At 42.7% G+C, this 27,629-nt stretch overlaps 1 protein-coding gene across 4 annotated transcripts in view; it reads left to right on the top strand.

Annotated features, from left to right (window-relative positions):
* Positions 1–27,629, top strand: part of SYN3 (synapsin III) — a 194,138-nt gene that overhangs the window by 132,314 nt on the left and 34,195 nt on the right. For all 4 annotated transcript variants that reach the window (XM_083700465.1, XM_083700464.1, XM_083700466.1 and 1 more), the window contains one exon: positions 16,849–16,911. In XM_083700465.1, the coding sequence (XP_083556591.1) occupies positions 16,849–16,911 (63 nt within the window). The remainder of the gene's footprint in view (positions 1–16,848; positions 16,912–27,629) is intronic.

The raw sequence follows: 27,629 nt of genomic DNA, 5'->3' as shown, positions 1-27,629 counted from the left end.
ATATTTTTTGTAATTCAAATCTAGCTTAATATATTTATTTATATTTTTATGCACCTGGGGTTGGCATAACTAAGCAGCCAAACTCTGCCATTTTTACACGTGCTTATTTGTTGCTTGCTGTAACGCTTTCATTTCCAAAGGAAATTAAATGCCCACATGTAGAATTGGTTTTACATTAACACCTTACAGAACAATCATAAGCCCTGATCCATCACGTTAGAGGTTAGAATGTTGTGGAGGTTTTCCTCTTTCCACTCACGGGGTTGGGGGGAGGTGTCTGCCATGAATGTACATGCTGCAGCTGCCAAAAGTAGAGTTAGGAGTTATCCCTGCTGAAGGTAACCAGCATAAAACCCGGAAACAGGAGTTTATTTGGCCATCTCTGCTGCAACAGCCTAGAGCTGGCACAGGGAAATCAGCAGTTTTACTGCCCCAAGCCTTCCACACTGGCTGACACAGGAGGCAGGCTTTGGCTGCAGCAGGTCTTACAACTGTGCCCTTAGTTATTACTCTATGTCAAAGGAAATGCTCAGTGTCAACATTTGGAACTGAAACCATACAAGAACCAATAACGAGTAGCAGAAGCAGTCATTCCTTGACAGCATTAGCAACATGCTGTCTTTCAGTCTTCCATGTCAATATGTTTTTGATGTTAACGGGCTGGGCCCTCTTTATTCACAAGCAGGTGGCTCCACGTGCAAATAGCAGTCCAAGGAGCTTACTTGCAGGCAGGACATATCATAAGAAGGTATGCCAGCTTGCTGTTTGAAATCAGATCTACTCTGAAGTAACGACTGCAGTCTACATTTTGAAATGGCATGGCAGCATGCCTCTCTGCCAGTAGATCTGCTCATGCAAACTTGTGCAAACTTAGGTGAAAGTAAACCACATTGAAAAAGTAGGACTTACTTCCAAGTGCATGGATAAGACTGCTCTGTCAGTGTTGTAGACTGCTATCTCAACTAAGGAACAATATTCCTCATGATCTGTCATCAACATATTGATTGTCAGTGCAGGGTTATTGGTAGGAATTTGGTTGTGATCCTGACTTTTCTGCAGATTAAAGATGAAAGAGATTTTAAATTCAGTTCGCATTTAAAGGTGAACCTACCTAATTGACACTTTCTGGAACAATGCGCAAACTGAAACGCATCCTTTGTAATTTGCACTAATCTGAATTTTACAGTGCAATTCTCCAGCCAAAAATTGTGTCCTTGGGTAATGCATGCATTAAAATGAACATATTCATAAAAATAGCACTTAAAATATTATATGGAAATTGTTTCACAAAAATGTGTATATTAGGCAAAATCCACACTAAAATGCTGGTGAATTTTCGTGAGGGCTTTTTTCAAACGCAAATGCAAACTGAAATGGAAGTGTGGATAACTGCAAAAAATGAGAAACTAGACATAAAATGAAGTTGACAAATTCACCCATCCCTTCCCATAATTAAACCCAGAAATGCTACCCAGGTTTCAGTGCTAACTGGATTTCAGCCATATTATCAAGGCAGTGGTCAGGAGCAGGTAACAATAACTCACAAGGGGCCAAGAAACAGAACAGCTCAGGCCTAGTGAGCACAGCAACTCCTCCCAGCGGGTTTTGCCCCAGTGAAGCAGTTGTGAAACTGAAGGTCCCCACCTTTCTACAGCTCTCTAAGGCTCCTCCTCCCTCAAGTCCCTCCCAAGCAATCAGAGACTCCAGCTCCTTGTCTGTCTCTGCTCTGCCCTCTTCATACACCTGAGGGTTCTGGGAGCCTGGGGGGACGGGAGCTAGTCTCAGCAGCAGGGGGAGACACCCCCCCCCGGCTTCTTCAGTAGCCTGCCTCATCTCTGCCTCTTGGCCCCCCTCCTCTCCAGCCTCTGCTTCTACCTCTGCTTCTGAACTGCTCTCTGCCACAGCCTCTTCTGCTCACTAAACCCTGTTCATTCTTCAGCTTCTGACACCTCCTCCTCCCACCTTCTCTTCCCCCTCTGACCACTCATTGTCGCCCCACCACCAGTTCCCTGGCTCTGAGCCTTCTTCTGTTGGGGTGCCTCCCACCACTCCCCTGTATCCAGCCAGTCCGTGACACACATCAATAATAATAATAATAATAATAGTAACCAGAGCATGTACCACTCTGGCGAGACAGTCTGCAGGCAGATAGGGTCTCAGCCTACGTACCAGATGGAGCTGGTACACAGCTGCCCTGGATACAGATTTGACCTGTGCCTCCATGGACAGCTGTGAGTCCAAAATGACTCCCAGGCTGCGCACCTGGTCCTTCAGGGGCTTAACATCAAGGCTTAACCTTGGAAGATTGTGAACTGTTTAGACTTTCTAGTAAACCAATTAGCTTTATTGCAAACTACTTAAAGGTTTGGCTGCAATACAGTGGTACCTCGGGTTAAGAACTTAATTCGTTCTGGAGGTCTGTTCTTAATCTGAGGTACCACTTTAGCTAATAGGCTTCCTGCTGCCGCACGATTTCTGTTCTCATCCTGAAGCAAAGTTCTTAACCCAAGGTACTATTTCTGGGTTAACGGAGTCTGTAACCTGAAGTGTCTGTAACCCGAGGTACCACTGTATACATTTTTTAAAATAAAATGAATAATAAGATGTGGGACAAAAATCAAGAAGAAAGCACCCATGCAGAGCCTTCCCTTTAACAGTGATGAACATAGCCAGTCCCACACATCTGGGATTACAAGAAAATGTTTCTGTGGCAGAGGATGTGCCTTTCAGAAAACACTGAGCCTCTTCACCGCCTGCTCAAGGCTGTGCCCCTGACTAGAGGCCCAACACATTCTTGTTTTATGTTTGTGATGCAGACTAGTAGCCTCATTTGTTAGAACTATGGTACAAAGTATTTATGAATTTGTAGAACAGCCTAGACATGCCACATTGAAAATATATTCCAGGCGGTGTCCAAACACACAAACAGCACAATCTGTCCACCTACTACTATTTACAGAGGGTGAGATAGTTTTTGTCTGTAGGCCTCTTTTACTATGGGACATTTTTGCTTCAGACAAAAAAAAAATGCCCTCAGATAGCTATCAGCTGAGGAAAGGGTCTGACGAGAACATTCCAGTCACAGAACAACACAAGTGTTGTTTGGGTTCACAAACAATGGAAAAAACCAACCCTGGTGTCTCCTGCCTCAAACAACATGTATTGAAGGACACGCAGTTCTGTCTTCTTCCTAAGATATTTATACAACTTCACTTCTGTAGTTTTCAAAATGCTACAGAGGTGATTTTATCTTCACTGTGTGTTTCAGGCAAATTAGAAAACTGCAGCAGCCACTGGCAACTTGCCATCTTTTAACCTGAAACCAGTGAATCGTTGCCTTTTGCGTAAATAAAGAATGTCATTATGGGGGTTAAGCACAAAGTGGCACTGGACTGATTGGTATCTGGGTGGAGTTCCCTGTTGCTGTTCTTTCTTGTTTAAGGGAGACAGCAAAGTGCTTTCCTAGCTTCCTGGCTGGTATGTCCTCTAAGCTTTTCATGACACCCTTGAATTCCATTGGTGGCTGGTGTCCATTGGGACCAACCAGTAGTGCAGAAGGCAGGGAGGCCAACAGTAGGTGAAGCCAGACCTAATTACAAACAGCGTCAACCCAATTGGTTGTAATTAAGAAGAGAGGCAACTAGGTTGGCCAAGGGCAAACTGATGTTGATGGAGCAGTTCCCCATTTACCCTAATGGACCAGCCGCCACTGTTTGAATCTCCAGTTCAAGCATGAGAAAAGGCTGCCACAGCCTCTCACACCACATTACTTCCAGAATCCTGTTGTTTGCTTGGGATGTACAATCTGACATGGTAACAAAATGTGATAAAGTCACAGCAGAGTTTGGGATTTCTCCTCTGAAAATTGCAAACCGTAATGCCCAGCTGTCAGAGAGGGTATACATTTTCTTTTAATCAGTTGTTAATTGTATTAAATATCTCTGAATATGAAGGAGAGTTATTACATGATTAAAAGTAGGCAATACAATAGAAGGCTGAAACAACATGTTGCAGTTTAGACTTTGTTGTTAAAGCTTGAGACTCTTTTTTTAAAAAATAAAAATTATTAACAGACCAATCAAATCACATTAGTTCCAAATTATAAAACCGAATTTTTAAATTTTTGTTGGGGGCACCCATGCTTCGAGCTCAGAAAGGGTCCAATCATCTCTTATTTCTGCTGTTTTGATGTTCACAGTTCTGTCCATTCATCTCTTTGTTGTTTTCCTTTACAAATCATCTTTCAATTTTCTTGTTGTTATCGTCTTTTTTTCCTTTCTTTATAACTTCTGAAAGTCTCCACAAGCGAGTTCAAACAAACATTGTTATAGTCCTGTGTGGATTTTCACATTAATCCAAAAGTCGTATTCGAACAGCAGGCGCCATTTCAGCATTTCCAAAAAATACAGTCTCAGCGTCTGCTCATTAGCTTTCCCAGACCTGTTTCTCCGACATCAACGGTTCTCTTTTAGAACTGCGTCATCCCAAAAGCCTTCCATTTCCTTTCCAGATCTTCCACAAAGCAAAGCCTTTAGTTAATGATTTATTTCCACACAGTTCATTATTCCTTCTCACTTGTTATCAATCATTGCAACAGTTCTTCTTAAGGGGGGGGGGTTGTTAGGTAATCACATAGAGGAAAAAAGAAAAGTTTTTCCCCCCTTTCCGCCCCGTTCTGACATACCGACATCTTTGATGTAGTCTTCTTTGATATATTTTCCTGTTCAGTCCAACCCGTCGCTCAGCTTCACAGAGGTCGATTCAGTTAGCAATCAATAATCCCTTTCTTCACTCGAAACATGTGCATTTGCTCTTCTCTAATTATTTGCCTTGAGCTCCTGCAACCAGGTCGCGATCAGAAATAGCGTCCGGGAGAGTGAAAAACTCACACAAGGGCTTTCCGTCTAGTGCCCTCACCCCCTCCTTTCAAACTCGGGGGTGATTTATAGGCAACCGCAGACGAGGCAGTGTTTTCCCATTCTCCCTGGGAAAACTCGGGAGGCTAATTACTCCCATATTAGCCTCTTAATTACCTCATGTGAGCCGGAGAGATGGTATTGTCGGCCATCTTGCAATGCACCCCCAGAGTCCCAGCTTGAGACTCTTAACCTCAGGGTCATGGATTCAACCTCCATGTTGGACAAAAGATTCCTTCATTGCAGTGGGTTGGACTAGATGACCCTTGTGGTCCCTTCCAACTTTACAATTCTACGATTCTATTCTCTCTCCTATTGAGAGCACCCAGGGTTGCGTGTTGAGACCCCCAAGACCACCCCCTCATTGATGAATAAGACACAAGGACACAGATATTAAGTTAATGTTTACTGGGCAAATTTAGGCCACAGCTTTATTGGTTACAGATACCCGGTAGCATTTACCACCTGTGTTTGTTATTATAATGAGTGATTTAACACCACAGCATAAAATGGATTCATCATGAAAATGTGGCAGAGTGGGGACAAATTTGATCCACTTGTGGTGAAATTACATAGGAAGCTGTCTTATTCTGAAGCATACAGTTGGTCCATATATATCCTGAGTCTCAATGAGAGGCTGGTCAGACCCTGCTTAGGAGGAGTCTGAGGCCTTAGACAGGGAAGACCCTGGCTATTTTCTCTTAGTTTTTAGTTTGTTTTCATACATCAGTCTTATGTAGCAGCGGAAATGGAAAACCAGTTTCTCCTGTATACTGTATGCTGGAGTTAAACAGGGTAAATATACCATCTTCAAGTCATCTTTTCTGAGAGATATAGCTGGCTGCTGTCTAGAGTGGAATGCTGGACTATATTGACCTTGGTCTGATGCAGCAAAGCAGTTTTATGCAATATTTCTACTTGATCCTTAAAAGATACTGGGCAGGAGTGGCGGTGCAGGAATCTAATATAGAATAGATGATGAATTTATTGACTATTGCAAGGATGGAAATAGCAATGAAATGGAAATGTTTGGAAGCGCCAAGAATGTATGGTTGGATATTAAGAATTTGGCAGGCTGCTGAATTAGTGTAAGTGACAAATATAGTAAGGGCATTGGAAGGACAAAAGCTCTGATCATTTCCCAAGGAACATACTTTAGTTATCCAATTTTGGAACATTCATTCAGGAAAACAAATTGGACCAGGAAATTTATTGTTCGTCTTGTAATCTTCCTGTATGAAAAAAAATGAAAATTAAAAGAAAAAAACCACTTATCTTGTGAGAACCAAGCCAAAGAAGAGGCCCTGCAAAAAACAGTTCTGCATATTAATGCTTAGCATCTATATTATGGAGCTGTGGGAGCTCCTGTCACCAATACAGAAAAAGGGTTTGGGTGGAAAGACCCAATATGAAGATGCAGAAGAGCTAAGCTGCAAGGAAGCACAATATGTCAGATTGTAGAATTCTTTATTATTCTTATTATTCTTATTAGTTAAATTTGTATACCACCCTTCATCTGTAAATGTCAGGGCAGTTCATAACATAAAAATACAAGATAAAAACGCTAAATACATAATCAAAACAAGAACAAAAGCAAACCCATTAGATTACATGACAGTACTAAAATAATAATAATAATAATAATAATAATAATAATAATAATTATTATTATTATTATTATTATTATTATTATTATTATTATTATTATTATTTATTTGTACCCCGCCCATCTGGCTGGGTTTCCCCAGCCACTCTGGGCGGCTTCCATAGAAACCAGAAAACACTAAAATATCATACATTAAAAACTTCCCTGAACAGGGCTGCCTTAAGATGTCTTCTGAATGTCAGGTAGTTGTTTATTGTTTTGACATCTGATGGGAGGGCATTCCACAGGGCGGGCGCCACTACCGAAAAGGCCCTCTGCCTGGTTCCCTGTAGCTTTGCTTCTCGCAATGAGGGAACCGCCAGAAGGCCCTCGGCGCTGGACCTCAGTGTCCGGGCAGAACGATGGGGGTGGAGACGCTCCTTCAGGTATACTGGGCCGAGGCCGTTTAGGGCTTTAAAGGTCAACACCAACACTTTGAATTGTGCTCGGAAACGTACTGGGAGCCAATGTAGGTCTTTCAAGACCGGTGTTATGTGGTCTCGGCGGCCGCCCCCAGTCACCAGTCTAGCTGCCGCATTCTGGATTAGCTGTAGTTTCCGAGTCACCTTCAAAGGTAGCCCCACGTAGAGCGCATTGCAGTAGTCCAAGCAGGAGATAACTAGAGCCTGCACCACTGTGGCGAGACAGTCCGCAGGCAGGTAGGGTCTCAGCCTGCGTACCAGGTGGAGTTGGTAGACAGCTGCCTTGGATACAGAATTGACCTGCGCCTCCATGGACAGCTGTGAGTCCAAAATGACTCCCAGGCTACGCACCTGGTCCTTCAGGGGCACAGTTACCCTATTCAGGACCAGGGAGTCCTCCACACCAGCCTGCCCCCTGTCCCCCAAAAACAGTACTTCTGTCTTGTCAGGATTCAGCTTCAATCCATTAGCCGCCATCCATCCTCCAACCGCCTCCAGGCACTCACACAGGACCTTCACCGCCTTCACTGGTTCTGATTTGAAAGAGAGGTAGAGCTGGGTATCATCTGCATATTGATGGACACCCAGTCCAAACCCCCTGATGATTTCTCCCAGCGGCTTCATATAGATGTTAAAAAGCATGGGGGAGAGGACGGAACCCTGAGGTACCCCACAAGTGAGGGCCCAAGGGTCTGAACACTCATCCCCCACCACCACTTTCTGAAAACGGCCCAGGAGGAAGGAGCGAAACCACTGTATAACAGTGCCCCCAGCTCCCAACCCCTCTAGACGGTCCAGAAGGATGTTATGGTCGATTGTATCAAAGGCCGCTGAGAGATCCAGCAGAACTAGGAAACAACTCTCACCTTTGTCCCTAGCTCGCCGGAGATCATCAACCAGTGCGACCAAGGCAGTTTCAGTCCCATGATGAGGCCTGAACCCCGATTGGAAGGGATCCAAATGGTCCGCATCCTCCAGGCGTGCCTGGAGTTGTTCAGCAACCACACGCTCAATCACCTTGCCCAAGAATGGAAGATTTGAGACTGGGCGATAGTTGGCCATACTGGCCGGGTCTAAAGATGGTTTTTTAAGAAGCGGTTTAACGACCACCTCTTTCAGCGGATCTGGGAATGTTCCCTCACAGAGGGAAGCATTCACCACCCCGCAGAGCCCATCGCCCAGCCCTTCCCGGCTTGCTTTTATTAGCCAGGATGGGCAAGGATCAAGGAGACAGGTGGGTTGGTTTCACGCGTCCAAGCAGCCTGTCCACATCCTCGGGGGTAACGGATTGAAATTGATTTCATGCAACTTGACCAGACAGGGCTCTAGCACTCTCCCGCCCCAGCCCTGCTCCCACGGTGGTGTCTAGCTCCTTCCGAATATGAGCGATTTTATCTGCAAAAAACTTTGCAAAATCGTTGCAGGAGATCTTGGGGTCTTTACAAGGCCCCGGTGGTAAAGGTGGTTCCGTTAAATTGTGGACCACCTGAAAGAGTCTCCTGCTACTATTTTCTGCAGATGCAATAGAGGCGGTGAAGAAAGTCTTCTTCGCCGTCGCTATCGCCACTTGGTAGGCTCGACGTTGAGCTCTAACCTGTGTCCGGTCAGATTCGGAGTGAGTTTTCTGCCACCGACGCTCTAGCCGTCTCAGCGATTGTTTCATCGCCCTCAGCTCCGAAGAAAAACACGGGGCTGCCCGGGCTCCATGCAATCGGAGAGGGCGCTTCGGAGCCAGGCACTTCAAGCCCACCCACGGCATTGAGCAGGAGGGCTGAAGGGTAATTCTAAATGCAGAGTTCCAAGTTACAGGGAGGATTCTAAGCATGCTCAGCTGAGACATTCAGAATCACCCTTCAGATCTTCCCACTTAGTTTGCAAAACGTTGGAGGTCAAGGAGGGAAGGCTGGCATGCACCAGGACACTGCAGGAGTTGGGGCTCACAGCCTACTCAAAAATTCCTTTGAAGGCCTGAACTGGGCTTTGGAGGACCCACCCGAAAGGAAGCTAAGCAAGAACTATGTTGTCTGTCTTCAACAAGAGCAGGCTCGGAGAACTCCTGACTCCACCCAGATGCAACAAAGTCCAGTGTCATCTTGCAAGTAAACCATATTATGACCCCTTCCACAATAAGATGTACTGTGCCTTGCTGTCTGTCCTTCCTTCCCTTGGCTGGCCAACTAAAACTTCTTGGTAATGTGTCCTAAGTGGTAAAGGCGGCTTCAAACCCCAGTGGGGGAGGAAGGGAAAAGAGAATGTTAGCCGCTTTGAGACTCCTTCGGGTAGTGATAAATGGGGATATCAAATCCAAACTCTTATTCTTCTTCCTTGAATTGTCTCAGTTTCAGTTAGGGATGCATGATCACCTTGATTGGGATTTACCACATCTCCTATTCTAAATAGCCATTCAATGCATCAGAAGCAATTTTCGATATTCAGAGAGAACCAGAAAAGGATCCAATTGGGGTGCCGCAAACACTCATTTATCTGATGCAACTTGGATCTGATTTATGGCATGAGACACGCTTGGGGCAGTTCAAAAATCATGATTAGCTCCCAGCTGCCAACTTTACGCAATCTCCGTAGGGTGAGGTTGAGTCTTATAAAAGCTTTCCTTGAGATGCAAAGCACACAATTAATTAGGGAATATAAATTACCATAAGGAGGCCCAAGTTCCACAGGAAATAACAGTATCAAGTTGTGCAATCCTATACATATCAGAGGTAAGACCCATTGAGTTACTCCCAGATCATTCTGTGTACAGTATAGGATTGCACCCTAAACCCATTAGATATTTTCCCTTGAGAGGTGCAGGTAAGGGTTGCCATACATTTGGGAAATCCCAGGCATGTACTTTTGGGGGGAGCAACATGCCCATCTGGGGGGGATTTTTACATTTTAAAGGAAATGTGTGGGATTTGGGGTTTTTTTGTTTTGTTTGTTTGTTTGTTTGTTTGTTTGTTTGTTTGTTCGTTTGTCGCAGGCTCGGGTTAGAAGTGGCTCGGGCTGTCCTCTTTTTTGCTCTTCAAGGTATGGCAACCCTAGTACAGGTTGTCTTTGAAAAAGCAAAGCATCAACAGGGAGAAAGAAACAGATGTTTTGCTGCCTTACATGCAGAGCAGCTAGTTCACATTTGTCTCATTTAGTCTTGTGTGATGAAGCATTGCCTCAGAGATGAAATCAGCTCCGACCCCCGCCTTTTACTTTCCAGTAAAAGGAGGGGATTTGCCCTCCCCCTCCATAGACAGGAATGACTGATGGAGTGGATTTAAACAGACCACAGCCTCCTCTGTACAACCCCAGACATGCCCAAGGAAAGAAGGAGACCTGTGTGTTATTCCCAAAAGAATTTCTCAAGTTCTTGCTGCTTGCAAATCCCGGCCTCTGTCCTCTTCAGTGTGCAAACATGATTATTTAAGAAAGAAAATAATGACTCTAGTTACGGTAGTGGTTGCAGTAAGGGGCAGGGGTGGGGTGGGGGGGTAGTGTTTGGTGAGTGTCTTGACAAGCCTTTATTTTATTTTATTTTTTTAATACTGTAATGGCAACTGCAGCAAGGGATGACTTGCCTCGCCTGTGGGCTGGGTGAGTTCCAGCTGTTCATCCCCACTTCCTTGCCTCAGAGGACATCAGTGGGAGCTATTATTGCCTGTTAGTTGTCATCTGCCAGCAAGGGAAGACCTGCCTGCATCAACAGGCTCTGTAGTCTAGTGGGGTTGCCAGTGTGGTGACCGTGGATGTGAACCCAAATCTCCCCAGACAGAGTCCAGGACGCTAACCACAACACTACCCTTTCGGAGCTCACTATTATATGACTGCCTGGTGATCCTAATAAATTGTGTATTCAGCTCTGTACTTTGCTGTTTGAGGATATATCTAGCTGTCTGCATTTTTTTATTCTCCTTGAGGGCATGCCTACACTTCAAATTCACGAGTACACTATTGCTTCACCTGCTTAAATAAAGCTGTTTCTTTACTAGGTCAACTAAAATGTAACAGAACAGTGTGCAATCTTTTGAGTTCTCCAGAACTCTTCATCAGGCTTGAGGTTGGCAGGGGTGTGGGTGAGAGAGAGATTAGCAGGCTGTGAAGACATGAGTCTTCACTACCAGCCTTTTTTTCTGTTTTTCCCTATCCCCTTTCTTTGCTTATCATCTAGCCTGATGAAAAGCTCTGCAGAACTCAAAAGCTCTCATACTACTTTGCCACATTTTGGTTAGCCTAATAATGATATTGCCCTAATATGGGCTGGCACAGCTGCCCTTAGGTTTGTTGATTTTTAAACAACATTCCCTGCTTGTTTTCTAGTCAACATGCTTTCATCATGGTCTGTTCTACACACAAATTCTGCTCATGAAGAAATGATACGTTTTTCTCTGCCCTCAGTACTGCCTTTAAAAAAGATTCCTGTGTTTAGACAGGTGGCAGCTGGGGATTTATTGGCCCAAGTTCACCACTGCCTGAGCAGCTCTTTGAATATATGATTTCTTTGCTGTTCTTCTACCCGTCTGGATTTGTTTTTACAATTCTCATGGCTGAAATGCTGACAAAATGAAAAGAAAAAACTTTTTAAAAGAAAAAAAAAGCTTTTATAGTGAACCTGAACTATGTCTTGCTCTCATTTGACCATTGGGGAAAGGCGCTTGAGTCATATATAAAAGCTGGTTAAAATGACGAGAACTTGGAAAGTCAGAGGGAAAAGTTTAAAAGCTCTGTGTCTAGCCTGGGACTCCACCAACCACTACAATGGCATGCTCTAACCACGACATGTATTGTGAGCAGGGGCCTGTGGTCTGTGGTTTGTTTCTTCCAGAATGCAAGTGACTCCACATTGTTGCCATAATTGCTGTTGAAAAACAATCATCAAAGTGCTAGGTGGGTGTTTTAAGGAATCAACCACACTTGTGGTTTACCGTGTTGACCAAATGGCCCACCATCTAGTAGGAACATTAGTAACATTTGATTTCTATGCAGATATACCATTCAGTAACAAAGGACATCCTCATGCCCTGTCAACGGTTAGAAAGAGAATCTAGTATGTCAGGTAGCAAGTTGTCAACCATCCAAGAAACTCTACCCTATATATAGTGTGGAGAAGGGGGCACCCCACTGCCATGAAGCAGAGTGAGGCTTGGGGTGGGCATGTAACCTACTTTAGAGAGGACAGTATTTGAAGGTGTCTTCTATTTAAAGGGCTGTTCAGTTCACGTCTGGTTTAAAGATAAAGAACCAGAAGAAGAAAGGAGAGCAGCAGGGACATTGAAGTTGTTCATCAACAATATGTATCTGAATGCTACTTGCAGAGAATCACAAATGGGGAGGGTGCTGTTGTACCCAGGTCCTATTTTCAGGATTCCTAGAGGCATCTGCCTGGCAACAGAATGTTGGACTAGATGGGCCACTGACCTTATCTAGCTGTGCTGTTTTTACATTAATTAGGAGCTGGACAGCAAACTGAGCAGGCACACAGATCACTTGGTTGCAGTCTACCCCACTAAGATGCATTGTATTTTTGTGCATTTACCTCCAAGGAGATCAAGGTGGTATACGTGGTTCTCTCCTCCCCATTTTATGCTCAAAAAATCCTGTGAGGGACAGTGTCTGATCTCCCCGTGAGCTTCATTGGCTGAGTAGGAATTCAAAGCCTGGTCTTCCAGATCCTAGTCAAACACTTTTAACAAACACCACACTCGCTCCCCAGTTGTAGTCCTAATACCCCCTATGGACATGGGCTTTGGGACTCTGCTTCCAGCAGTAAATGTCTTGAGCTGGCACTATATACATACACTGGTCATAGAAAGAAACATTGTACATTCAAATGACAAGTCATTTTGTGGAACTGAAGTTTGGGGACTTGACTGCATTGCTTTAGTTGTACCGACCGTGGCTCATTCATCTCTGATGTGACAGCCTCACTCCTTAATCCACAAGCCCACTGTTCTCTGTCTGCGTGATCAACGCAGGCAATTTGAAAAATTCAAATGATTTCATCCTGTTTGTTTTCCTGTTTCTCTTAAGAAAGCAAATCTTAACAAAACAAATACTCTGAAGTTCACTGGTTTATTTTGTCCATGATTTCAGTACAAACATGTTTGTTCTGGTTAAACTCTTGCAATGCCCTCTCTTAATTATATTCAACACCCTCCCATGAGAATTGTGACTGAGGTTATATAAATATACCACACTGGGTTCCAGCAATTCTAGCTTCACTCTTGTGGCTGTCATATCCCCTTACTGCGTTTATATAGCCAAACAATCAGTGAGACTGAAATTCTATGCACATTTGTTTCATACATAATGACGAAGTAGAATGACTTCTTGTGGAGGCAGTTATGGGAAGGCTGGAGCCAAATTGCCTCTGGTCCCAGCCAAACCAGTGGAGAAGGTCTTGCTGCCTCATCTCACTTTGTCTGAAGCTGACAGGCTGAATGGCTATATCAGATGTTGCCTGGGCATTCTAAGAACATAAGAGCATAAGCAGAGCCCTGCTGGATCAGACCATGACCAATAGTCGGAAGTGGGGGGGGGCATTGTAGTACAGCAACATGTGGAGGGCCACAGATTTCCCACCATAGATATAGCTGTGGGTTGTCCCCATCCTCCTTCCTAGGTGGGGCACTGCCTAATGAACTAACTTCCACTGGCCAGATGGTCTGATTGAGTATATGGCAGTGTTTAGTGTTCCTAATGCTGAGTGCAAAAGGATGTTGTTGGACTTCCAACTCCCATCAGTCCCAGCCAGTGTAGCCAACAATCAGGGAAGATGGGAGTTGTAGTCCAACAACATCTGAAGGGCTACAGGTTTTCCACCCCAGATATAGGGCAATAAATAGGCAGCCGTTTCTCATTTCATTGGTTTTCCACCCCTGAGCTAGCCAGAATTGCCTGTTCTATGAGCAGCACCCCAAGGTATGAGGAAGAGGTTAAGGAATTCCATTTCTGTGAATTATAATATGAACTGACCTAATCTGCACTGCCTAGTTTAATGGAACCTAATTGGAACCCAATTCTCCTTTTAAATTCTATACCTCTCCAAATTTTGTAATAGCATTTTCAGCTCAAAGAACTTACCAAAATGCATCAAAATGCATATGTATTCCTATGCCCTTTTAAAATGCATTGGGGGGAGTGTTATTGAGTTGTTGTTCCTATTTTGATTATGTGTTTTGTCGTTTTATAGTTTGATTTAATTCTGTGAACCACTCTGAGACCTCCTAAGCACGTGCTTATTTTGTTTAATGGTTAATCCAGCCCTGCATGTAGCCACACTTTCCTAGGCTTCAGACTACCAGGGCTGAAATTGTGCCACCAGAGTCCAGAAACTATACTTACTATGTATGTTTCTATCCAGGAGGTATGCCTGGTCTCAAGGGAAATATGACATGTTAGTTGTATAAGCATCCTCCCAGTACCCAAGATCTCTTGATGCAAAGGAAACATGCCAACACACGCACACACGTCGCCCAAAAAACAATGTACTGAAATGTGTTTATATATAAAACTGCCACAGATGGAGATAACAACCCTCATCTATATTTAGGTCATGCCAGGTTCTTTTCCTTAGAGATAATTGATAATTGGAACAACAGCAATTTTTCCACCTGGAAAGTTCTGGTTTATCAGCTATAAATGGTAATGCATCATCACATGTTAACTGTTTAATGATTCCATTGCACTAAACTTTGGTATTTATCTTCGTGGCTAACTTCAAAGAAAGCTGAAGCTCAGTTGGGTAGAAAAGGGAATTTTTTCAGGTTCAGTCTTTCTCACACCTGCAAAACAAGCTGCATCTGCCAAAATTCCTTCTTAAGAGCCATTCAAAAACATTTCCAGTGTAGTCCAGTCTCATTTTGCCATGATGATTTTATTTTATTTTATTTGTACCCCGCCCATCTGAATCACCTGGGTTCACAGATGAAAATGCTGTTGTTTTCCTTCCTGGGTGAGCAGCAATATTTAGGGGCAGAGGCCAGTCTACCTATGCAACTGTCTAGCAAATGCTTTTTCATATTAATGTATTGGGATATGAGAGAGATTGGATAACTACATTTAGCATACATTATTTGGGTAACATCTTTATTAGGACAGATGACACATCCCAAAATAGTGTGAAAGCTTTCAAGTTCTCTAGGACTCTTTATCAGGCTAAACAAACCAAAGCTGAAACAAAAAAAATCCTTCCAGTAGCACCTTAAAGACCAACTAAGTTAGTTCTTGGTATGAGCTTTCGTGTGCATGCACACTTCTTCAGATACACAGTGTGCATGCACACGAAAGCTCATACCAAGAACTAACTTAGTTGGTCTTTAAGGTGCTACTGGAAGGATTTTTTTTTGTTTTGACTATGGCTACCTATCTGTAACTGAAACCAAAGCTGAGTAGAGGAGGGGGAAGGCTGGCTGGTGGTGAAGTCAGAGTCTGCATCTGGGCTCACAGACTTGAGATGGAGTCTAAGGAGGCTCTGTGAGGTGCTGTGCCCTGGTGGGAGCTACTTCTGAGTAAACATGCATAGTCTGCATGTTGAGTATTGCATGTGGCAAGTGGTAGGGTTTTTGTGGAATAGTGATAAATATGTAGAAGGATCATTTATGAGTCACTGAATCAGTCATTCTTGTTCTTGTAATTATTTTTAGCATTAGTCTTAAACTATGCAAGCATGGATGAATTAACGTTACTAGTAATCACAGCCTTTCTCATCATCCTCAGTAGAGAAAGAGAAAACACACTATGGCTTTATGAACTGTTCATTTGAGCTACATGTAGACTAGTGCATCCTTCGCTATTCTGTTGGTGCCTTCCGGGCATGTTGGACTGCAACTCCCATCAGCCCCAGCCCCAGCTATTCCTCCTCCCTACCATTCAGCTATTATCAGGAAAAATGGGAATGACTTGTTTCCAGTTCATTAAGTTTAGAGGATGGTTCCTAGTATGTAAAAATCCTCATATGAAGGGCAGTATATAAATTTAACTGATGATGGTGGTGACATATAGCTCTCATTTTAAAATGTGCTCTAACAGATTGTGGGGAGGAAGAGAAGGAAAATTTCATGTACAGTGTGGGGTAAAATTGCAGAGACTTAAAGAAGAATATAATGAAGAAAGTGTGAGTCAGGAAAAATAAGGGGCAAAAGGCTTTTTTCCAAATTGTTTTCAGAAGCTGCTTCTACTGAAAAGTCCAATAAAAATCTTGTTTCCAATGAACTCTCTTTAACTATCCATAGAAATCTGTGGTCACACCCACACCCCCACACACCCCTTCTCTTGCTAAACCTGTAGCCAGAGATATGGCTAATTGTTCTGAGCCAAAATGTTCATACTGCACCCCTTCCTACTGGCAGAGTTATTTATGTCCCTAAGCCCCCTGGGATGTTTTTCCCTTAGTCCAGCTGATGTTTCATCCTTGTTGCATATGACAGGACTGGTGATCCTCCTTCAGAAGTCAGAGTGTGTGAACATTCAATGGTATCACAGCAGCTCAGCCAGTAGACAGGTGACAGCTAATTTAGCATATATTTTAGAATTCCACAATAATTTGTGTTGGTTTTGCATTGGGAAATGTCTGCTGGCCTCTGTGCATGATGAGCTGAGTGAAATTCTAGCTGCGTGGAAAATCTGCACATGTTGGACATCAGTGCATGGAAAGTCAGCCATATGGACATGCTCTCCGCACATGATTTTCCTTTCAACATACATTGAGAAATACTATAGAGAAGTGCTTTACTAAAAGCCCTGTTCTGCATGTAGCCACTAGTCATATTACCACATTGTGGTGGTTATATCTGCGAGTGAAACACAATTGAGAGCCCTAAGATTGAAAAAGGTGCTTGTCATGTACCAGTTCTGACTGATTTCTTCCTTTGCCTTTCAGCTCACAACTCCAGCTTTCCCTGTTGTCGTCAAGCTGGGACATGCTCATGCTGGAATGGGGAAGGTAAGCAAGAGACAATATCCTCACTTTGAGAATGGCATATATGCTCTGTACCCTTTGGTGTGCAAAACAGCATACAGTCCTTTCACTGGAACAAAGTGAATTTCCTACATCTTCCCAGCACCACCACAACAAAGCCTCAAAAAGAGAAGGGGGGAATGGGGGGGGGGGAGACATGATAGTAGTGTTCAAATATCTGAAAGGCTGCCACACAGAAGATGGAGCAGACCTGTTATCTTTTGCTCCAGAAAATATGACTAGAACCAATGGATGGACATTTTGGGGGAGTAGATTTTGTCTAAATTTAGGTATTTAAGCAGAGGATGGACAACCATTTTTGTTGCAGATTTTGTACTGAGCAGGAGGTTGCAGGGCTAAATTGTGATGGTGCAATTGGCACAAGTGTACCAGAAACCGTGCCTGCAAGGGGGCACAGACTCTGACCTTTCACAATTTAAAAAATAAGTTTCTGACCCTCCCAGAAGGAAAGTTACAAAGCAAAATGTGCAGGCAACCTTCTAAGTGTAAATTGAACCAGCCTGGCTGCTTTGGCATTTCAGTGTTTCTAGCCAATGAGTGACGTCTGAGCTGTGACTGAGTGCTGAGTAAATAGTTTGGACACTAGGCTACAGGAATCCTTGGAGTACTAAAATGCTGCTTTTCCCCTCCTCTTTAGCGCACTTTTTCTTCCTGCTTCTGCCTAATCCTTAGAATCTCTGTAGTTTTAAAGACCTCCCAGAATTCCCCTTGTCTCCCATTGCCCTTCTTTTCTTCTAGCAACTAGAATATGCCAAGAAGGGGATTGAACAAAAACATAAACCTATGATTCTGTGATTCATGTCAACTCTCAGTTTAGAGGGGCAAGTCCATATAGCTGGACATAAACTGGAGGCCATACTACATGAAAATGGGAGAGAAAGGCTATAGAGTGCTAGGATAGAGGTCAGTTGGGGGAGAGAATGCACAGGGTGGGTAATCAGATTTCTCCTCAAAACCTGGAAAGTGAGCCGAAGTGTGATTGCATTACTGCCCACAAAGGTTCTGTATTTTCAATACGAACAGGTGTTTTGCTGCAGTGCCCCAGGTCCAGCTCATGGAAATTCACTAGTAGCACAGTAGAATGTCCACCGCTGAAAATCCAGGACCTGGATATTAGCGACAATTGTTATAATATGTTAATACAATAGTACATCATGTCCCAGGATCCTTATAGGATGTATAAAATGAATAATTGAAAATAATGGTATTGCAACAAAATACATTGGAAATTTTCACCACGTGGTATTATACAGTTATGACATTGGGGGAAGGGGACATTAAAAACATTGACTGATCCATTTAAGATCAGGGCTTTCCATCTGACAGTGAAACATAAATAGGATTGTGTATATGGAAAGCTTATGCTGAACTGGAGTGTACTGAGTGCAGAGTGGATACCTGCTTGAGAGTTTCTTTAGCAACTATGAGGCTTTTGTCATGCTCTTCATTGAATGAAAATTGGGTAGTCATCTCTCAAAGTGTTGTTAATTTGTACCCCAAGGGGCTCATGGACCCTCTCTGTGTGTATTCTTGCCTACAAAAAGTGGTCACCATCAGTAACTGGCCCCACTGTTTGATCCTACTGAATGACAGCCTCCTGTTATTTGCTCTTTTCCCCCTAAAGGAAATATAGGCATTCATGTACTGGGATTTCACAGAGAAGGAAAGAAGTTTCCTGCCTTTTTGTTTGGGAGCTTGCCAAGGGAGAAATCCTAAAAACAGTTTTCTTCCAAACCTGTTTGTTTTTCCCAGACTCTCTGGGATCGTTCTGCATTCAATGGATTAGCAGCTTCTTTTACTTTGGGAAGTGGAAGCAGCATTTCCCTCTGTCAATGGAACACTATCTGCATTTTGGCTTCTGGTCATGTATACTGTTGTCCCTAGCACTAGGACAAGTAATGTTTGTCTGAATATTATCTGCCAGTTACTCAGAAATTTAGGATCTGATATGATTCCCCCTCCTACACTTAAATGATTTTTTATCTCCACATCAATATCCATTCAATACCACCATCATTGCCACCTTCTTCTCTCTGCCCTTTCCCTCAATACCATAGTGTGGACTGAAATAAACCAATTCTTTCTTCATATGCAAAATTCAGGATTACAAGAGCATATAAAGTCATAACAGGAAACTTCTTTTTCTCCAAACATTTCTAGATGCCTGTCTTGCATTGAGAAGCTCCTTGCAGCTCTCACAAAGAGAGCTGAGCCCAATCCAGTATTATTATAATCATTTTTGATGGCCTGTTGTGATCTACATCTTTCCTCGTTCTGAAAATTTCAATGAATATATAATTTTAAAAGAAACAACTTGTTAAACAAAAAGAAAATAGTGCTGAAATGAAATTAAGAAAGGAAAATTTGATTGATAATTCTTTCCCAATCTTGGAAATGTTCCCAGAAATTCAAATGTGTGCAAATTCTAAACTTAAATTAGTTTCAACCTCCTCAGTTATAGATGCCCCAAGATTTTCTTAAGGCAGAAAGTTGTTGATAAGGTATTATCTTTGACTTATTAGACACTCCCTGTAAAATTAACTCACAAAGCCAAACTTCCAAATTTCTGAAATCCTTAAAACATTTAAATGCTGAAATGTTGAATATATACAAAATTTCATTTTACTCTGTACAAGGAAGGAAGTGAGTGAGTGTGTGTGTGTGTGTGTGAGAGAGAGAGAGAGAGAGAGAGAGAGAGAGAGATGTTAATATATTATAGTTGTACAAATTTTGTTTATCTAATGCCAACTTTGAGCAGAGCCAGCAGATATGAATTTGAAATCTGTTTGGCCACTGCCAACCACATTACTGCAAAGCAGAAATCAGGTGAATTCGTTATACTCTGATCTGAAAGCCAAACTTTCCAGCTGTGCTATCCTTTGGGTAGGGAGGAATTTGGGGATCAAATCACACCCTAGATTTCCTTTCATGTTGCTCTGTTGCTTTCTGTGATGTGTGGACCTTAACTGTGTCCTGTTTATGTTAAAAGGAAGCTAGTCTTGCAAACAAGATGAAAAGTCCATTTGTAGGCTACCTTGTGGTTGCATGACATTTCTTGGAGGACAGCTGTATCCTTGGCACATCTTTATTCCAGACTCCTTTCATCCCTGTTTGTTTCTTTGTTTACATCACATAACCAAGATCCTTTAACTATAGATGAATTAAGCTAGAACAATTAACAGTTCCTAGCTCTACCCTATCTTTTTATGTTTTGTTGTGCATTTTAATTTCACATTTTTAAAAATGTTTCTGTAATTGGTTTTTATTTTTGTAAACTGCTTAGAAGTCTATTTTGGCCTTGAATAAAATAAATCATCCTCATTACCATGTTAGAATCTGTTCTCCACCCAAACATATGCACTGGAAATGTTGAAATGCCACCCTCTTTGACCCAGTTCATACACTGAACATGTTGAATGGGTCATCATGTGAAACATTACCACATGGAGACATGTGTATGTGAAAGCCACTTGCACAAAGCCACTCAGCAACATGCAAAGCTAGCGATTCCAAAGACACCAATGAAACTCCCTTCACTGTTTCCACTTCCTTCACTGATTGAAACTGATAGACATTAAGAGGTCAATAACTCCATATGAATGATGCCACTTGGAGCGTCCACACTTTGAACAGCCACCAACAAATAGAGATGGAGAAGAAATTAAATCCAGTATGCATTTAAAGCCTAATCTCACAAATTCACACTTTCTGAAATAATATGAGATCTGAAACTCAGCTGTCCTTCAGAGTTCTTACTCATCTGAATTTCGCATTGCACTTCTCCAACCAAACAGCACTTACAAAAATGTATATCTTAGAGGAAAGTGTGCAAAAAAATGCAAATACAGTGGAACTTCGAGTTGTGGACGTAATCCGTCCTGGAGGCACGTCTGCAACTCGAAGCGTTCACATCTAAAAGTGCCGCATCTGCACACACACACGGTGCAATTTAGCGCAAGGGTAAAAGCCTCAGCGCCTAGGGCTTGCCAATCGAAAGGTCGGCGGTTCGAATCCCCGCGGCGGGGTGTGCTCCCATTGCTCGGTCCCAGCACCTGCCAACCTAGCAGTTCGAAAGCACCCTCGGGTGCAAGTAGATAAATAGGGACCGCTTTCTAGCGGGAAGGTAAACGGCGTTCCCGTGTGCAGCTCTGGCTCGCCAGAGCAGCGATGTCACGCTGGCCACGTGACCCGGAAGTGTCTTCGGACAGCGCTGGCCCCTGGCCTCTTGAGTGAGATGGGCGCACAACCCCAGAGTCTGGCAAGACTGGCCCGTACGGGCAGGGGTACCTTTACCTTTACCTTTACCTTTACCTTACATGCACGAAGCATGATTTAGCGCTTCTGCGCATGCGCAACTGGCGAAACCCGGAAGTAACCGTTCCCATGCTTCCAGGTTGCCTGAAGCGGACGCAACTTGAGGTATGACTATATTAGTGAAAATAATATACAGTAATGAATTTTATTAGGGAAAATTGATCACAAAAATGTGTACATTAGTGAAAACCTCATATAAAAGTCTGTTAGGATAGTTTTTGAAAAACTTTCAATAGGTTTTTATTATTATTATTGCTGCAAAATGTGAAGAACTGAATGTATGATTGGGGGAAACTAAGAGAACCAAAATTTACACACCCTTCCACCCATACCAAGAGACTTCAAGCAACAAATTGCACATCTAAAACAAGCAACTCCAATTTTGAAATTATGAATAGGACAAGGCAGCTTTAAAAGTTTCAAATGATGAACAACAAGTAGTTGCTAATCATAAGTAAGCACTTCTTTTAAACCACTCTATCACTTGAGGAAAAATTCTTACAAGCCTGACCTCTACAACTGAAGACTAGACTCAATAAAATAATATCCCCATGGTTCCTGTAGAGCAGGGTTGTGGAACCAAATCTGGTTGAAAGATAGACTTTGGATCTTGGCCTAGTAAGAAAGGCAATAGCCAGGAGACCTTACATCTTAGGACTTTGCTGGGCTATTTCTTTAGCACTGATCTGTGTGGAACAGTAAGACAGTCAGAACATGGATGGAAGTTCAGGGATCAAAGGCACTGAAAATCATGACCAAAAGATTATTGGCAACTGCTTCCTTCCAAAACCCAGAATAGAACTTCTGGTGGTTACCCAGTAAAACGGAGGCCTCATAGAGAGTTGTTTAATCAGCCTTGCTACAGAGAAAAGCAGGGAAGACCAAGAGGGCACCATCTCCCCCTCCCCCCAGCTTCCTCTGGGCTTTCTACAAAACATAAAGTACTCACTGTGTGCCACTTATGTGGTAACCTGACTGCCCAGGTGACACAGGGACAGATCTCAAGTGAAAAATAGAACTTTCACCTCTCCTTGACCAGATCAGGGGAAGGAGATAAGTGTTTGAACTACAGTGAAGGAAAAGAACAGCTCCTATTTATGGGTTATGTATATTTTTTTTATTACTCGTGCTTTATTTTTAGGCCTCTCTAATTAGACCTGTTAAAAGAGTTCCCTTCAGGTCCATACCAGGCCCAGAATTTCTTTTTTTGAACTTTCCCAATTTAATTCATGGATCAAATGGTTTTACAGCAATGGAAACTAAAACCTTGTTGTCCAAAATGCCACAGTCAACATTATTTTTCTTGTGCAGGATGTGGGCATTTAAAAAACAACAACAACCACCATATAAAGCCAAAAATAAACAAAGTCACTATGTCTTGTTAAAACATCAGCAGTCTTTTAGAGGGGTTGGCCCGACTCATCACCATGACTTTTCCAAGACTGGAAATGAAAATGAAAAGAAGAATGTTCTGAAACCAAGAGCATGAAAAAACTGGTTGTTTCTTTTCAAGATGAAGGCAAAAGAGCAAAAGGTCTTCACTTGACAAGGGGCAAATATTTTCTTAAAGAGAGAGGACAACAAATAACTTCAGATGGTAACACACTGTGAAGTGTACCATTCATTCACATTCTGACTCATATCAGCAGCAGCCACTCATTGCTGGAAATAGCGGAGGCATCCCAAGTAATGAACGTCTTTATGCTGCCTTTTTCTGGATACAAAAACACTGTGTCACAATGTCAATATCTGGCAAGTACCAGTAATGTGGGTTGTTGAGAACACCCATGTTTTAGATGGAGGTAGCTGAGAAGCATAATAAGCAGTGGGGTAGCTGCTGACAGTCACAGAATAAGGAACTGGCAAAGGGTGGTGTAGTAGTTAGCATGTCTGGATTTGGCTAGGAAAATCTGAGTTCACATCCCTATGAACAATGTGGCTTGACTACAGCCTGTGCATGGTTACCGGGGAGTAAGCTCAGTGGTCTTACTGTTAACTGCTTAGATTTCATTTGTAAAATGCCTTGAATGTAAAGAAACATAGGAATCTGCCTTGCGTTTGTGTGTATAAAATAGGCAATCTTGAAATTAACTCCACTGCAAGCACATTCTTAGAAGGATACTGTCAAACATGAAATCCTAATTGGATGGATTCCGATTTAGTTGTGCTCAGAGTAGACCCATTGAAATCAAGATGATCTGGGTAGACCGACTCATATCTCTGTCGTCATCAGAGAGACCATAATAAGAAAGGGGAGGGAAGGGGTGGTTTGAACACATATGGGCACTAAATATATCCAGAAAACATCAGGATGATGGCCAAGGAAATTCTGTACCCTCAGCTGCAGATTCAAGGAGTTGAGTGAAGACAGAGAAAGGTTAGAATGCAGGATTCAACACGACTTGGGAGTTTCATGACTTGGCCCATCTCCAAGTATACTTTGAAAATGTTTCAGTGATTTACTATACTATGTTTTACTTGAAACCCCCGAAGCTCATTTCAAACATTTGTAATATATGGTTATTGGAATCTACACATCAAGCATTACAGCACAAATATTTTGTTTTATTGTGTACTATTGAGCAGCAATATAAATATAGAATGAGAGTACAGTGGTACCTCGGGTTAAGTACTTAATTCGTTCCGGAGGTCCATACTTAACCTGAAACTGTTCTTAACCTGAAGCACCACTTTAGCTAATGGGGCCTCCCGCTGCTGCCGCGCTGCTGGAGCATGATTTCTGTTCTCATCCTGAAGCAAAGTTCTTAACCTGAAGCACTATTTCTGGGTTAGCGGAGTCTGTAACCTGAAGCATATGTAACCTGAAGCGTATGTAACCCGAGGTACCACTGTATATATACAAGAGATTAAGTAAATCAAAATATTACTCCTTATGAGCAGAGATTTTTTTAAAACAGTGAATAGAAACGTACCATTTCCTCTTTGATAAAATCAGTAATTGACCATGGGCATATCTATGCTACAAAATGGTTTTAAGTATTTTAGTAGCATATAGGCTGAAGTGGGTCATGTAACAAGCACAGACCCACAAGAACCTACAGTTCAGCCTTGAGTCTTTGGTCTGAGCCACTAGCATATTGTAGTTTCTTTTCATTATTCATGTCATCCTTGTGCTCAGTTCAGTGAACTAAGAGTGTAATGTCCCCTTAAGCACATCCCTGCCTCTAGACCTCCCTCTCTCTTCCCTTGTCATAGAAGAAACCTGCTGCAGGCTTGCATTAGGATGCCTGCTAGCAAACTCCATACACATTGCCCTGGCTTGTGCCCTGGAGAGGTCGCTTTGGTGCTGCTAACGTAGCAAAAACAATGTGGAAGGCAGAAGTTATGAGTTATAAGCTCAACTTGATTGGCATACTGTATGAAGGCTATCACTTGCCTTTGTTGATGGGAGATATCATTGTGTCTCACTGGTCATTTATCGCCCACTTTAAACCAGGCAGCCCCCCAGTCAATAAAGTGCTGACCTACCACTGTTCACCTGCTTCAATGAGTGCTTGGAGTTCAGAATACCACTCAACAAGGGGACCAAACTGCATCAGGCAAAAAAGGAAAGAAACAAACCCTCTTGTGCCTTGACAGCTGGAACGCCAGGACTACCTGTCCTGGCTTGTCCACCAATCTGCTTCAGGTCAACAACTCATGGAAGATAGCCATCATTGACCATGAGCTGAAAAATCTCAACACTGACGTTGCTGCTCTACAGGAGAGCAGACGCGCTTCAAATGACAGCTTCCAAGAGAAGAACTACACCTTTTTCTGGCAAGAAAGGCATCCAGAAAAACCTCATAGGTTTTGCAGGTAGAACCACCAACTGAGGGTTCAGAACACTTGCTCACCTCTAAACCAGTCCAGTTAACATCTTGAGTGTTTACTCTCCCACTGTCTCTACAGCCACAGCAGGCACTGCAACTCTGCAGCGGTTTGACTTCACCCCTGAAGGTGCACTCTTCCACAGTCTCCCAAGACAGATGGATGTCAACAGCTAGGGAGCTACATAAAACCCTAAATCAGTTATGTTCCCAGCATCTACACCTAGAGCCTGAATTCTGTGAGCAAGTGTCAACAAACAACATAACCTTTTCCCCATGGTGGCTGGTGCCCAGTAAGACTGGTAGGGTGGAAAGCAGAGAGATCAACAGTAGGTTGATCCAGAACCAATGACAGGCAGAGCCAACTAATTCTATTTTATCCCCATTCTCATCCCTGCTGAGTTCTATAAGGGGCATTGTTGATACTAAGGAGGTGGAAAGTTAGACTTTATTGCCGAAAACAGCAACTTTTCCTCAGTTCCTTACAGACTTTCTGGCTCTTATCTGAATTGGGTTACTAAGCTAAGTGAAATCAAAGGTCTGGCCCAATATAGCTTTGCTTATATTTTAAAAGAGGAAGGAATCATGTCTAGTCTGAAACTAGTTTCACAATTACAGCTGTAGCAACTCCCACCCACCAAGGGCCAAATACGTGACATGAACTTCAGAAAAGTTTATTAAACACTGAATTAGCAGCACCCATATTGTCTCCTTAATTCAAACCCCTTGAGACAGAAAAACGCACACACAAACCCAACAAAATGTGTTCCATGGGAACAGTCTCTTGAAATTTCCATTACCTTCTGTTTGTAAAGAAGCCAAAATATACATCTGTTCTCCAGATACTTTCACTTTTCATTTATAGTACAACTTCACTCCCCAAAAAGGAGAGGTTAATGGAATTGAAGGGTGATGGAATGATGTGCAAGGAGGGCAGTGACACAGGAATTAAAGCCATAAGGGACACATGAACCTAATTTCCTGAGTCCTGAGATATGTCTGATCTTCCTCTCTCTTCTGTCTTGATGAAAAGAAGCTCAGCAAGGTTATTCTTTTAAAAATTCAGCACTCTGCTTTTTCACCATTTACTCTTCAGTATATTCAAGAGTGGACTTTTGGACTTTGCTGAATTTTCTCCCCCAGCACAAAACCCTTTTGGTTTTCCCTCCCCATAGAGAATCTGAAATAGTACAAGACCCACCAAAATCTAATAAAATGGGTTGAGCCAATTTGGGCAAAATACCAATATAAGTGGTTGCATATGTCAGCAAAATTGCAAGGACACCCTCCCGCCCTTGCCCTCAGACTAATCTGGGAAATCCTGTACAGTAGTACCTCGGTTTACAAACTTAATTCGTTCTGGAGGTCCGTTCTTAACCTGAGGCACGCTTTCCCTAATAAGGCCTCCATTTGGCCCTTTGGCTTCCATTTGGCTTCCGTTCATAGACCGAGGTAAAGTTCACTAACTGGAACAATACTTCTGGTTTTGCGGAGTTCTTATACCAAATATTTCGTAAACAGGGCTGTTCTTAAACTGAGGTACCACTGTATAAGGGAAGGCAATTCCACCTTTACCCCTCCCTAGGCCCTTAAGAGGAGATTGGAGGTGTGGTATATGTGTTGGTTTGCACCACACACAAGTTTTTGTAGGATAACAATCTGTCCTACTTTACTGCGGACTGTCCTCTGTTTAAAGGGCTGTCCGGTCCAAATTTGGTTTAAAGCTAAAAAGCCATAAGAAGAGAAAGCAGCAGCCAGCCTTGAAGTTTGTCCACCAACTGCTAACATCTGAACAGCATACTGAGTGGACACACAGGCCATCTGGTTGGTGGTCCCTGGTATGGTGAGATGTCTTGCATTTCTACTTGAATTATTTCTAAATTTGTACATATGCACCTAAATTATTACATGCACTTTTATGCAAATCAGCACCCCCTTTCTTTGGCAATGCATAAGTGACCACCCTCAGTGTTCTAGAGGGAGGGGATCCAAAAATGGTTTAACTATCATACCTGGATAGTAAAGGTAAAGGTACCCCTGACCATTAGGTCCAGTTGTGGACGATTCTGGGGTTACGCGCTCATCTCGTTCTATAGACTGAGGGAGCCGGCGTTTGTCCACAGACAGCTTCCGGGTCATGAGGCCAGCATGACTAAGCCGCTTCTGGCGAACTCGAGCAGTGCACGGAAATTCCTTCAGGGCAGAAATGAGGGCACAGGAATGCTCTAGTGGTCCTCTCTGCTTTTTGCAACTTAAAAAAAAAACCAACTTCTCTCCCATTGCAAACAATTTAACACACACATACACACAACATAATATATAAGCTTCTTATTCAAGAAAGGAAATTCCTTTGGTGGTTTACAAAAAAAATGGTGTCAAATATTTCTCAAAAAAAATACAAATAAAATTAACAAAATTTAAAAACAAGTATACATAATAAAATGATTAAAAATACAGATAAAATCAACAGAATTTTATAATAAATGTGTCTGGGTAGGTTTGCCAGAAGATAAAATGGTTTTAGCAGGTACCTGAAGT

Source organism: Podarcis gaigeae, assembly GCF_964106915.1.
Source record: "Podarcis gaigeae genome assembly, chromosome: 10".
Taxonomy (NCBI): Eukaryota; Metazoa; Chordata; class Lepidosauria; order Squamata; family Lacertidae; genus Podarcis; species Podarcis gaigeae.
Note: the sequence above shows the minus strand (reverse complement) of the source record. Positions and strands in the feature narration are given on the sequence as shown.